We start from the raw sequence: 15475 nt of genomic DNA on the forward strand, positions 1-15475 counted from the left end.
CCACACCCCATCATACACTGCATGCCCATGCATCCAACCAACACGCACCCTACCGATACATCGCAGAACATCTAACAATCAAACATTCACAATCATGATTTTTTTTTGTACTGCAATTTTCCTAAATTTGAAAATTATTGTAACCTTTAGCTATAATACATGGATATTGGTCCAGTTTCTGCAACATCATTTGCACTAGTCATCAAAAGGATGCACTAGTGGGCCTCTTTTTTCATGAGCAGTATATGGGAATAAATATCAGACTCATCTCAAGTAGAGGTCACTTCAAATCATCCCAAAGTCACAACATTTCAACAATGTAGTGGTCACATAGAGTAGGCCTAGTAGAGGGTAAATACTTCACCCCTCCCCAAACACACCCCAAACAAGCGCTTTTGTATTGGTATTTATAGCGTAACCCAAAAGGCTAGGCCCACAACATTCCTAACAAACAAATTTGAGATACCAATGACATTGCTATTCTACAAGTCTTTTTATAACCATAGCTCTATACGATCAATCACGGACGCAGATACTAACAGGACTAATTAAAGTAGACTTTCCTTGTTCAGAATACCGTTGAAAATCTCACTTTTATTATATGGCATGCAGAAATACTTATTTAGGAAAACTGCAGCTCAGTAGCTCAGTGTTATAAAAGAGAGGGAACTATTTGATCATTCTCATCGCAGGGATATGCCCATCACTTGGCCGAAGCTGACATGGCAATTAATCGCTCAACAACCCGTTGAGTGCTATCTATTGACTCAATGACAGAGAGAATGGCATACCGCGGAAACAACTTTGTCACGAGTTAATGGCTAAAAGTGAGTGCTTAGCGGAACAAAATGTAGCAAATAAGAGACTCATTTGATCAGAATTAATGATAAAGCACGCCTTTAAGTGAATTAAATAGTCGGGAGTTAGTATAAACGTGGCTTTGAGAATTGTTTTTTTTTCACCTTCGTTTCTTCTCTTGTCATTTTTTTCACTGCTTCTTGATGGTGATGACTTGTTTGATAGCTGATCAACAATATCAGTTACATATACTTCTTATTATGAGAAAATGAAGTGTAGAAATATACCAAATATCAATATTTGCTTTGAATACAAGAATTCATTTTTTACTAGGCCTGCCCTGTTTTAAAAGTTTAAAGGGGTATTTCGAGATTTTAGCAACCTCGTTTTAGGGTATGGTTCAACAGATATTCACGTCCAGCATGAAGTTATTTCCAATATTTCATATGGCTCCGGCATTGAATTTGCGAGTTACAATGTACACGCATAATTAACGTTTTGTGTTTACCATGTTTACTGGGATTATGATATAATTATTCAGTGATGTCTATTACCACACTTTAAAATGCAATCTTTTTTTTTCTGAACAATTTACAGGAAATAGTCAAACACAAAATTTTAGCGGAAAACATAAATAATAACATTGGGGTTGTCTTTCAATCCATTATCCACAAAATATTTATAGTTATCTATTATATCTTTATGTTAAAATGCAATCCGTTGCCATTTGGCAATAGGTTCATGTTTAATCGTTAAACATAAACTAATATTTTTGGGTATTAATCACCAGGCGTTCATCTGCCGCCATTGCCCTCTACGTGATAAATATAGCAGATCCGCATGTTATATATAGCAGCGTGAATGGAACTTATACGGATGAAGCACAGACTCGGATAATCAAATATTCAAATTCGTATCACCGATATTTTATCTTAGTAATTTAATCAGTGATTTAATATAAAAATCATTTGTCCTGAATTCACCTAATTATGGCGTGTTTGTCTATTTACCGATATCGTGATAAGCTAAGGAGACCCGCCATGCGGCGATTGACTTTTACTATAAATAATTTCTTATACGTAAATGCTTTTAGGGGAATTTGAACTAAAAGGTGGGTGACTGGAACTGTTGGTGGTGGTGGTGGTGGATGTGGTGGTGGTTGTGGTGGTGGCAGTGATGGTGGTTATTGTTGGTGGTGGTGATGTGAGGTGGTGGTATGCCTATGTATGAGTGTAGGGGGTGAGTGCATGGGTAAGATTCTTCAAAACGTACAGACACCCTCCCGTTACAATCTGATTAATCGTGGACACGTAACCATCCAACCGTGGACGTCCACGGTATGTCACTTACCCCAGAAGATCGCAAAAGCCTAAAAACGGCCGGTGAGTCCTTTATAGGTAACGGTAAGCTTACATGTACATGGCTTATAACTGAATACAGTCATGTAATCTGTGTAGTCATTGGGAACCCTGCAAGTGGTAAAACTACATTACTTTATCATTTATTTTGTTATTATAGGTCATAATAAATTATGTTGTACTCCGAGGTAGACCCGGTAACGGTAAGTTTACATTGCTTAGAATTGAACCGTTTTATTATTTTTGTATTTATTTGGAACCCGGAAAGTGGTAAAACTACATTTCTTTGTCATTTTATTATTATTATTATTATTGGTCCTAATAAATTACATTGTTCTCTGAGGTAGTCCAGGTAACACTAAGCTTACATTGCTTAGAACTGAACACTGTACTGTCATGTAATTTTTTTATTCATCGGGGACCCAGAAAGTGGTAAAACTACATTGCTTTGTTATTTGTTTTATTTGTTATTATCAATTATATTGTTCTCCGAGGTAGTCCAAGTAAAGGTAAGCTTACATCGCTTATAATTGAACACAGTCATGTAATCTTTGTGTGGTCATTGGGAACCCGGAAAGTGATAAAACTTTTTTTTGTTATAAAATAATCAATTATAATATGTGACCAGCTCAAACAAAACCCTGAACAAGACGCCAGACATGTTTTTGAGTTAAGGCCTTTAAAGATGACATTCCTATTTTTAAAAAAAAAATCAAATTTTGGAATTCTTTAATTCATGATATTTGACTGTGGTTTATTTAATCAATAACTAACATTTGAACTATGATAATCCCTATTCAATCCTGTGTAAGACATGAAACTAATTGGCCCATTACTCAGAATAGCAAAAATATCAAGGTATCATTTACAAAATTATCCATATCTTGAAACGTATTGGTCCTATTTAATTAATTTTGGTTAAAGCTTATTGTCTAGTGCTTACATTTTTATTCAAATCATGAAATGTCAAAAATGCCACTTGTTCCTGGTTCCATGTAACGGTAAGCTTGTATTGCTTATAATTGAACACAGTCATGTAATCTTTGTATTCATTGGGAACCCGGAAAGTGGTAAAACTACATTGCTTTGTCATTTGTTTTGTTTGTTATTACATAATCAATGACATTGTTCTCCGAGGTAGTCCAAGTAACGGTAAGCTTACATTACTTATAATTGAACGCAGTCATGTAATCTTTGTGTAGTCATTGGGAACCCGGAAAGTGGTAAAACTACATTGCTTTGTTATTTGTTTTGTTTGTTATTACATAATCAATTATATTGTTCTCCGAGGTAGTCCAAGTAACGGTAAGCTTACATTGCTTATAATTGAAAACGGTCAATCTTTGTGTAGTCATTGGGAACCCGGAAAGTCACTGCTTTGTCATTTGTTTTATTTGTTATTACATTATAAATTATATTGTTCTCCGAGGTAGTCCAAGTAACGTTAAGCTTACATTGCTTAGAATTGAATACGGTCATGTAATCTTTGTGTAATCATCGGGAACCCGGAAAGTGGTAAAACTGTATTGCTTTGTCATTTGTTTTGTTTGTTATTACATAATAAATTATATTGTTCTCCGAGGTAGTCCAAGTAACGGTAAGCTTACATTGCTTATAATTGAAAACGGTCATGTAATCTTTATGTACCGTAGTCATCGGGAACCCTGAAAGTGGTAAAACTATATTGCTTTGTCATTTGTTTGTTTGTTATTATCCTAATAAATTACATTGTTCTCCGAGGTAGTCCAAGTAACGGTAAGCTTACATTGCTTATAATCAGTGGCGTAACTAGGGGGGCAGGGGGGCGCCAAATTGACCAATTCTGCATCGATTCTGCGCCCCTCCAAGCAATAAAAGTCAAAATTTTCGCGCTCAAAATTCAGCACAAAATCAATTAAAAGAACATTTTAAGACCGATATTAGTTAGTGGTAGGCCTTATTTGTCCAAAATTTCGCGCGCGCGCAATTGTTTTAAAAGAACATTTTAAGACCGATATTCAACTTCTAGTAACCAAAATTAATTAATGGTAGGCCTTATTTGTCCAAAATTTGGCGCGCTCCGCGCGCAATTGTTTCAAGAATTGGGGAGGGGGCGCCAATTTTGTTTCTTGCCCCGGGCGCTACCAACCCTAGTTACGCCACTGCTTATAATTGAACATTGTCATGAGTTTCGAGTTTGTAGTCACTGGGAACCCGGAAAGTTGTAAAACTACATTGCTTTGTCATTTACATTGTTTATAGGTCATAATGAATTACACTGTTCTCCGAGGTAGTCCAGGTAGAGGTAAGCTTAGAACTGAACACTGGGAATATCTTTGCATTCATCGGGAACCCGGAAAGTTGAACATTGCATTGCTTTGTCATTTGTTTTGCTGCCTGTATATATTATAAATGGTATGAACAAAACAAAGTAGCTTGGTGGTTAACAGACCGGAAGTCGTGTACTGTTCTATGGGCCACTAGGATACAAATTTTTGTTTCTAGAATCCAAATCACTGGAGCAACTTAGAGAAAGAATGTCTGCGTAATGGGTCGTGCCTCAATGTAAGGTAGAACACACAGTGTGTTACAATTGCCCAATCGAATCTCATCTGGTCACGCACTTGAATATACTTTGAATGTGTTTGTGTTTGTCAGCATAGCAAATGGGTGCGGGCTGTGAGAATGAGAATGAGCGCACGTGGAGTAGCCAGGACTTTTTCAGAGAGGTGTCACAGAGGGGCAATGGGGAAAGGCGACTTTCAAGTGGGGGGGGGGGGCTCAATTTGACGAAAATTGGTCAAAGTGGAATAAAAAGTACAAAAATGCCTAAAATATGTTGATATCAGGTCAGCCAGTATCCCATGCACAGGAGGGTTTATAAGAGGAGTCAGACTTCTCATATGGGCAACCCCACCCCATTTCCCCCTGGCTACGCCACTGCTGGGTGGTATGCGGGTGAGGATTTGTGTCTTTATGTACGTATAGTCATTTCATATACCAGAAAAGTCTTAAGGTGTGCATGTGTAACACAATCAAACCATCGTTTGAATTATATTTTAAAATAGTAATTTCGTTATCTTAAAACCAGAGTTATACCAAACAAAATGTAGTGCGTGTTATATCTGTCTTACTGCTCATCTTATTCATTGAATTATCATTCTACATTCCATGCAAAATGGGCTGTTCCGATCTAAACTCACACCCCTATGGAATACATGACCTTAAATCTCTCACACAGGGAGTGTGAATTTCAAATGGGGTTACCTGAATGGATGACTCCATTTGATATCCATACCCCTTGTGTGAGAGATTTAAAGTCATGTCTTCCATAGGGGGTGTGAAATGTAACCGGAACAGCACATAGTATTAAAACCACTTCTAAGAGCAGAGGTGTGCTGATAACAATGGATTCCCTTTGCAGCAATGCCATGCCACAATTTTGCAGCATCATTAAGATTGTAATTATGTCTTCCATACAAAACGGCATGACAAAAGAAAATAGACAAGGCGACAGTATTCTCCATATATTACATTTCATTATTTAATATCACATTTTTTTCAATTGCACAATGTTTTCAAGAATAAAAGAAACAACTGCATAATCACATTGTATTTACAAAATGGGCTGTACATGTATGTTATACTCGCATTATGTTCTCTCTACCAATTTAAAATTCAACACAATAAAAATAATAGTTATACTTTAAATAATAAAAACTCGCCTGAGCATTACAAAATTCAAAACATAAACATTATTTTGCAGGACATTGTTTATTTCAAGACCACGATATGGTAAATAAGTAACGCCCTGTTGAATAAGAACTTTGATCAAGCAGGCTTATATTTTGCTGTTCGATATATAGATCATTTCCGTAAACCCCGAAAGCTTTTACGATTGTTTGAATCCCTGATGAAGCATCATCGATATAAACATTTTACTGCCTAATTCAACCAGATTCAACGTGCGTAGAAAAGATATACCGTAATGATTCGCCTAATGGCGCACGTGGGCTCCTTCGCCATAGGGTAAAATTTATGTACAAATAGAGGGACCCTCCTCTGAAAATCCCAACAAGAATTAAACGTCTGTGCCCTTATTTGCTGACGGATTTTTTTTACTTATAGAGCACTTTTAATTTGTGCATCAATTCCAGTTATATCAAGGGAGCCATAAATGCGCAATTAGGCGAATCTTTACGGTATACGGATCGATTAAACGTCATCAGGGATTCAATCGCAAATGTTGTAGGATTACCAAAATGGATCATTCCTAAGATTAAAACGCTATTGAGTGCACACTATACAACATGTAGACTTTGAAATATTGACATGAGAGACAGTCGTGTATGATGACTGACAATCCTTTAGACTTAGGCCTACTTATTATTAGATGGCGTTTTTCTTTTTGAAAGTCAATTATTAAATAGGCCTATATTAATTTTTCAATCTTGGGATTTTCAAGACAGTATCTAATCACGTGACCAGTTGTGGTTAATAGCACTGGGGAGATGTTTTTTTTTTGTCAGTTGAAGGATTTTAAAATTATGAAATAATAAACTCATTAATAGTCCAAAGCAGAAAATTGTATACTATATTGTAATGAATGGCTTTGAAAGGGTCGCTCACCCCCACGGAATTGCATGTGAATAAATATGGGAAAACGAAGAAAATTAAACGTTTAGCTTAGCATTCAAAATATCTAACAATTTGCATATCTTTCTTTAAATATTATAAAATAGAGCCTACTTCGAATTGCATTTTGAAATGGCGATATATTTATAAAAAGAATCTTAATCAAAGGTCTTTATAGGACATAAAAAGGAAAATTATTAAATAAAGGAAAAATTGTAATGAAATGAAACCGCATGTTATAGGTGAATAGGCATCTCTTGCGTTCTTGTTTCATTGAAGAATTCAAATTAGAAAGACACAATAAAATACGTAATGGTCTCATCTGATTTCAATTCTCACAATAGTAAACTGACCAGTTGCAAATGAATCATAATACAGGGCCATAGAAATAGACGGGCAGTCGGTTAAAACGCTATCAATCATATAAATGCATCTTCCAACCGTACGCACTCGCCATTTTCGACCTCAACTAATCAAATTAAAGTCCACGGAATACGTAGATATGGATTTCATGTACCTCGTATAGGGTTTTGTCAAAATAAACGAGTGTTGTATCTTTAAGTCTTAGGTATGTGTGTCTACATATTTTGATAGTATATATATATATTCCCATGTTTATTTCATGCGATGATTATAATTATAATATATAATGTTTAAAATCTTCCATTTTTGATTTTCATAATAATTGTCGTCAGGGTTTGACATGAAATTAATGGTTAGATTTATTAACCCATGAGATATACCTGTCGATTGGCCAAAATGAATGTTGTGTCCAATTTTGAACCAATCAAGGATGGTATAAGATCATCTGCAAGTGCTAGTTTGACCATGAAAGCCTAGTCATTATTGGCAACTGAAATGAGCATCTCAAGTTATCAATCAATCAGAAATGCTGTTAGATGACCAGTAAGTTCCAGAGGGTTAAATGACTGATCACATTCCAGTTTTGTCTGATCGACGAAGAACAACACTCTTGTACTGAAGATGAATTAATAATGTTGCAGTGATTTATAAACCAAATTATAGCGATATTTTTTATTTTTCCTGCAGTGAATTACGCTATTTTAATATGAGGACAATTTTGATAACATCTTTTGAATTTTTAAACTGGGAATGTTATTGTTTCAGCTTGAAAATAGATTTGGCGTACATCTTGTTTTTGATAATTAAAATCGGATTATAAAAGAAGAAAAAACCAAAATAATAAAACAAAACAAAACAAAAATATAAATAAATGTCCTTTTATCATTGTAACAAAAAGAAAACAGTGGTTTAAATTTAAAACAAAAAATATATCTACAAGAAAGAAAAATCCATCATTTCTAATTTGCTTTGTATTCAAAGTATTGAAATTAAAAGCACATTCTATAGGCCTAACGATATAAATCTAATATACAATTAACATTGGTATAGTCAGCCCCCACAAGACATTAGGTCGCCATTATATACAGACAATGAAAGGTGAACGAAGATGTGATGTATAGGAGTAAAAATACACCTTTTGTTCATCTCATATACGGGCTTGAATATCTCGCAACAAAACAATGTCATCCTTTTGTGCATATCTATACATGCCGTAACGTATTCTATCTTGAAACATATAAATAAGGTGCGGACTATACAGTGTACAAAATATAAAAGCCCAAATATTTCAAATGTTGTGCAATTTATACATTATTGGTGATATTAGAACAAAGTTTCCGCTCCATTGTTTTTTCTGCGTCGACAAATCATTGTTAAGTGTAGTTTTTACTAACAATGATTTTGTTAACAGAAATATATAGCGCTGAATGATTCTTTTCGTCATCTGCGCTCAATGTCAGCTGAAGTGTAAGTTGATGTTATAAATTAATGATCTAAATAAATGCGATTCTGTTTTGAAGCATAAATTATTGCACTCTTATACACGCATCAAACACACCGCCCATTAACACAGTTATTTTTATAAGAAATTAAAACCACTATTTATGTACTTGAAGTTAGGTTCGTTGTAAAATACATTTTTTCAAGGCTTGATAAAAGTAATGAAAATGTGATTTTTGCCCTTTCCTATAGATGTACAAAGAAATGTGGTATACAATGGCATTTTAATAATCGTATTCGCTAAAGGTGATGAATTTAAGCAACTCATAATTATATTGCATGCTTATTATATCGCTCGCTATAATAATATGCATTTGTCCAGAAACATGCCGATGCACGGTCGATCTGACAATGACGCTACTTGAGATATTTTTTTTGTAGTTTTAAGATTATATGTACATTCTTTTTGAGGATAAAATCCGGTAGTAAAATACTGTGTTTTTTCTATTGCACTTAATTTGGAGTTTTACATACCTCGAAATAAGATAAAAGTCAGAATTTGGCACACATATAACAATCATACTCTTGATATAAAAAAAATACACACACTATAGGATTGACAGGAAATTTTGGAATGCTTAGTGACAATATTTTGTTGTCTTTTACGATAAAACATGATAACTCATTAATGCTCAGTATATCCTGATCATTAAGACCTTTTCTACCTTTTCTCCCATTATATTAACCCTATGCTTATTCACCCTTCTAAAATTAGGAAAATAAGATTGTCATTATTACTATTATAAAGAAAATAATCACAACTAAATGTGTGTTTAGTGAAGCGTACATTCATTTAAGACAATGTTCCCAAACAGTATAATTTTATTTTATTTTACCCTTTTACACTAATGAATTAATACAAGTTCTAATCAATGTTATGAAAAGTGAAATCAATCAAAAGCAACATCATGAAGTTTCTGAAAATTGTTTTCAAATTATTATAATACTTTTTTCATGATATCACAATGTTACCATGGTTACAATGGGCAGCCATTACGCTCGTACAATTTCTAACCCGCATTCCTTAATACACACAAAGTTTGGCAATGTTATACTCTCTCAAACTTACTGTTTATATCAGATACTGAATTATATCATGCCCCCGTTCCATATTTTATTGATTACTAGAAGTAAACTCCTCACAGTCTTATATAATTATGTATCATTTTGTTAAGATGAGATGCAGGTTGTTCTCCAACGCAGAACGTCAAAGAAGAGTGTTCACTGTTCCACATTAACACGCCATTAGTTCCAAATTTAACACACCACCTAGGCGGTCCAGGAAGCGGAAAGACCACATTGCAAACAACGGTTGCTACTGCAATCTATAGATACATGTCGGTTGACGATAGTTCAAAAACAGTAAACACTTCTTGATGTCATGTTTGAGTTGTTGTAAGTACTGCAGAAACCACAGCCTAAACAGTGTCTCCATTGTCTGTAGAAAGTCGCGCAACTTGCAGAGCTCAGTTCTTCAGATCAAATTTTTATCAAGTTGATTGTTGATGTTCATATAATTATATTCTATATACTGCTGCAAAAAATGCAGTATCTTGATTTGAGAAAGAAAACGTATTCCTTTCAGATTTGATGATACCATTCAGAAATTTTAAAAGTCACAGTATGAAACATATTGAACACGAATGCAGTTCGTAGAAACTATATACTATATATAATGTCAGCATTTTACTTGTAGAGAATTTGAGTTCACTATGACAAGTTTTTCTCCATAAATTGCGAGAATCTTATATAGCCATGCGATCTACACTAAGTTAGTAGTTAAGCGGGAATAGCGAAGGATGAGAGCTTTTGACATGAGATGATTTAACTTGGCTATGTGATAATGTAGGGAAGATAGTTGAATAAGGTCCATGAAGTGACTGAGTTGTGGAGATGGCACTACTTGTCCACGATGATAATGGAGTGTTGCTTACGATCGCCGCAGATGATAAACCAGAGGATAAGCTTGAACATGTGGTGATGCCTGGATTAGAAGAACAAAAAATATCAAGAGAATGTTAATGTATTGTTGGAAAGATTCATTAAGATTTTGGTATAAGAGAATCAATTCAGTGCTTTTGTTGAAAATCGTCTTAATTTTATAGGATTTGAGGTTAAAATAATTCGATGTTTTCCCTTCATGAATTACAGCAGGTTCTGATCCTAATAAATGTAAATTAGATCAGCTGTAAAACATCCTGATTATAGGATGCATGTATAACATGCAGGATACTGCAGTAAAGTGCATTTTCTATACAAGGACATGTACAGGTATACACCAATCCGAGAAGCGTTTACTGTATTTGGCCCTCTATTGACGGCAACACAGATGTACCAGAGCGGGAGATTTAATTCGTAATTCAATACTCATGATTGTGTATTGAATATCACTGTTGTGTACAATTCCGGGTACAATTCTGTATAGCACACAATAAATAATGGATAGAACCCCCGACCTCGGGACACCGCAGTTTTACATCGGGGACACCACAGTAATGGCGAAGTCGGATAGGTGTATAGCTCTTTTGCACACAGGCCCGGCAGCTTAACATCCCCTCCGAAGGACCACATTCTCTCATCATTCATATACCCATTATCTAAGAACACAGAATAATTATCATGACTGTGATAAGTAACGTGCTATGTTGGTATAAATTTAGACCTGGAGTAAATATTAGAATTGGTTTGGCACTCTCAATGAAAAAAATTCAAAAAGGGTTCAAAAAATATCCTCCTATAAGAGAGCCTTCAAACACACGAAGTTCCTGACAATTCAGGCGCTTCAGAGAACCAAAAATTTCCTGACCAAAGATTTGTATGGTTCTTTTCAAGATTCATCAAGGGCTCTCATGAGTTGATAAAACAAAGAACTCTTTATGAATGTTTTTTCTAAGAAATCCATACACACCCTATAGGCAATACATGAGCTTTATCTCCCACACAGGGGGTGTAAATTTTAAATGGAGTGACTATTCATGTAACCTCATCCACTGTGTGGAAGATTAAGGATATGTCGCTACGTTTAGCATTTCCGTTGTCCGAGGCAGCCCAGGAAACGGTAAAACGACATTATGTACACGTATATATCGTGTACACTTGGCTAACCATAATGAATTCTTTTACATTTTATATTCAATGTTCTTATTCATTGTTTAAATACATAGATTATTGATTATCATAAAATATATATATAGGTAAATTTATTATTACCTAATAAATGTCAGTCAAGTTTATCTTCATTTACATAGTAAATATTAGGCATCGACTATTAGGACGGTATGGATACGCTGCACTAGTGTCTTCACCGTGTGAACGATAGAAGTCATAATAGGTTCCTGTCAACGAAACAATGAAGTTTGTCTTAATAATTGGAATCTGATTTCTAATACCAAGTCCAAAATATAATGATAAACTATTCTAGTGAGAGTGTGTAGTAAAACAGAGCTAATGAAAACACACATAACCACCCCACTTACATGCCAGAATTGAAAAAACGAACAAAATAGACATAAAATACACATTAATTTGGCTTAAGGTTGTAAACATGTAGGTACATAGTTTAAAAGTTGAAGTTAATTATAAATAAAGTAGTCCATGAGCAAATTAGAATGCGCAAAAGGGAACGTTCTATATACGGCAGATGAAATAGAGGGAAACACTTAACAATTTATGCAAAATTTGTTTTGTATAAGCCTCTATGTGTTTTTATGGGGAAGAGGTAAAAAATATACATGTACATAAATAGTTTATATAGACAATTTTACAAAGGGATGACAATGTGGTCATAAGTGGTCTGGCCACACTCCTTAATACCCCTGAAAGGAGCGAAACTTTTGGGCTATACAATCATTGGGTGTCATATTGATGATGAAAATACACTCACGTATTTTATATACAAGTATATATCACTTAAGTGACTATAGTACATTATTAATGACAAAGACAAACTTCAGTGTTGTTGACCGAAAACCTATTATATGCCATATCACCAAATTGTCGTCTTCATTATGCTCAGATATTTGGACCTTTAACTAATTATTGTGCAACTATAATTAATTCCAACAGAATGTTTTAATGATGTTATCCTGCAAAGATATACACCAATCAAATTGGCAAAGTCAATTGGAATCCAATCAAGGCCTTTACATGTGTTCTGACTTTCCAGTTTAATCTCTATAATATTTTGTTATTTACCTGTAGCGGCAGCAGCGGAATTGACACTCGAAGAGTTCGTTGTCGCAATTGGCGATTCATCTCTCCTCTTTATTTTCGCTGCAATTCCCGGTGACGGACTAGTGCTGGTTTTCTGCCCAAGAACTGTCCCCGATGAACTACTGCTGTTTGTATGCGTCCCCGACGACTGTTGGGTACCTGGAGTTGACGGCCCGGTATTATTGCTACTGTTACTGCTATTCGTCGTGCTGGTTGAAGTAGTACTTGTTTTATTGGTAGTGCTTGGTGTTATTTCCCCGCTACTGTTTGTAGTGCTGTTGGTTGGGTTGGCAGGCGCGTTGTTGGCACGCTCTACCTTGCGGAATTTGGCTCGTCTGTTTTGGAACCATACCTGGAATGAGACAAAGATTGGACCGTCGGTTATTAAGATATGCACAACTCTGCAGTTTTCAATCTTTTCTTTGTAATGCGAGAGAGCCTCAAACATTAATCTTAACCTCTTTGCCCCCCCCCCTTCAGATTACCGCGACACGGTCGTGTATTACTTGCGTTTTTGCAACAAATTTCTCACATATTTCATACCAAATGAATCCTTATTTAGGGTTGTCTAAAAAAAGTAGCCTATACTCTTTAAACCCTTATATTTATTGCTCCTCATATTTTCGACACATACATGAAATAAAATTGACAGACAATTTTCCACTTATATACATGAAATAAAATCGGCAGAAAATGTCACAAAATATGTATGCTCGCGTTTGCTGGACATTGCAACACACATGCACATGTAAGACGCAACGAAAAATAAACCCCAAAAAACCTACTTACATCCAAAATTACACATAGTAGTTTTTATCTACGAAAAACTAGATATGACTTTATATACAGACAAATTCATGATCACGAACCACCATGCTTAAATTGCGAAATCATGTTCAATCTTACTCGTCCTGATTAAGTTACGCGCTCAAAATGAGAATTCAAACGCTGATAAGAGAATTACATGTAGTAGCCTGTAGCTGCAGCACACAGTAGCACTGCTTTTTCACAATTCTCTCTTTTTTCACTTTCATCATGTACAGAATATGTTGTAAATACCTACATACATATTTATTTTGATAAAGCATAGTTCTCTATTTACTGAACATGAATGTCTTTCATCTGTTTTTTAATCAACAATGGTTTGTTGCGATTCGCGATTTTTATGGCACAGTGGCTATGTAGTGTCATATTATGACCAGCGCCAACAAAACCAATTTCGGTAGACCTACTTTTGAGATATGTGTGCCTTAAAATATGGTCGAATTTTGAAGTGTTTGGGGGTATGTGGTACCAATGTTTTTGATTGGATTTGATTTGTTCCCACTAAGCCTATTATGAAGCTTATTTTCAATAATTTAAAGTCCATTGTTAACCCCGAGACGGGTTTGGATCACACCCCACTCAAAACTGACTGCGAATGTCCCCTACATGTGCAGGTATAATGACTCTTTTGCATACGAGACCGATGGGTTAAGATCGGGCCCCTCCGAAGGACCAAAATATCTCATGGTTCAAATACCCAACTCTAAATTTTCCATGTGGAAAGTGAAAGTGTGAATTTAACATACAGGTGTTGCCTATTAAATTCAGACTTTATATTTCCAGGTTAATATCCCAGTAAGTTTTCCACCGCCGGTGATCGAGCCATAGACCCCATGCACCTGCAGAAGTTAGAAATCTAACCACTGAGTCACGCTTTCGCGCTAATATAATGCATTACTTATCGTACAAAAGTATTTAAGGAAATTAGGATAATCACCGGAATGCCCTGCATTTTATCAATCATGTTATCGTTTTGTTTTGAATGATATTATATGAAATAAAGTGTGCTATCTACTGAAGATGACAACCATAACCTATTTAAGAAAGCCAGAAGTTTTGAAGATAAAATCGAATGTGCTGCTATCTATAGTGTGCTATCTACTGAAGATAGCAACTCTGACCTATAGAAGAAGAAGAAGAAGAAGAAGAAGAAGAAGAAGAAGAAGAAGAAGAAGAAGAAGAAGAAGAAGAAGAAGAAGAAGAAGAAGAAGAAGAAGAAGAAGAAGAAGAAGAAGAAGAAGAAGGAGAAAAAGAAGAAGAAGAAGAAGAAGAAGAAGAAGAAGAAGAAGGAAGAAGAAGAAGGAAGAAGAAGAAGAAGAAGAAGAAGAAGAAGAAGAAGAAGAAGAAGAAGAAGAAGATGAAGAAGAAGAAGAAGAAGAAGAAGAAGAAGAAGAAGAAGAAGAAGAAGAAGAAGAAGAAGAAGAAGAAGAAGAAGAAGAAGAAGAAGAAGAAGAAGAAGAAGAAGAAGAAGAAGAAGAAGAAGAAGAAGCATGAGGAGAAGGAGAAAAAGAGGGAGGAGGAAGCGGAAGAAGACGAAGAAGAGGAGAAAGGAGAAGACTAAGCAGAAGAAAAACATCAAGCAGAAGATGCAGAACAAAGAAGGAGAAGAAGGGACATTACCAGAGTACCAGTAAGTTCTTTGAACTTATTTCTTTCTATTTATAAAAATGACACATGTGTGATTCCTCGATAATTTGTATTAAATTACATAAAAGCTGACCAATTGTACATGTAAAGGCTTTATACGGAAATACTTTTGACCCGACGTTTCTAACCTTCAGTCGTTCAGTCATTTTAATGACAAA

The 15475-nt window shown here is 35.2% G+C and overlaps 2 protein-coding genes across 4 annotated transcripts in view; one reads left to right on the forward strand and one right to left on the reverse strand.

Moving 5' to 3' along the window:
- Window positions 1–8031: 8031 nt before the first annotated feature.
- LOC140161075 (uncharacterized) overlaps window positions 8032–15475 on the reverse strand; it is a 32818-nt gene continuing 25374 nt past the window's right edge. For 2 of the 3 annotated variants that reach the window (XM_072184464.1, XM_072184463.1), the window contains 2 exons: window positions 12828–13197; window positions 8032–10617 (listed from right to left, as the gene is read on the reverse strand). In XM_072184464.1, the coding sequence (XP_072040565.1) occupies window positions 10406–10617; window positions 12828–13197 (582 nt within the window). In that variant the 3' untranslated portion in view covers window positions 8032–10405. Of the gene's footprint in view, window positions 10618–11843; window positions 11969–12827; window positions 13198–15475 lie in introns of all 3 variants that reach the window. The other variant, XM_072184465.1, reaches the window with a different exon arrangement.
- On the forward strand, window positions 13555–15304 carry LOC140160430 (uncharacterized). Its single transcript, XM_072183665.1, is given in 2 exon segments — window positions 13555–13593; window positions 14798–15304. Coding segments are annotated over 2 exon segments (546 nt in total).

The sequence above is a fragment of the Amphiura filiformis genome, chromosome 9 (assembly GCF_039555335.1).
Source record: "Amphiura filiformis chromosome 9, Afil_fr2py, whole genome shotgun sequence".
NCBI lineage: Eukaryota > Metazoa > Echinodermata > Ophiuroidea > Amphilepidida > Amphiuridae > Amphiura > Amphiura filiformis.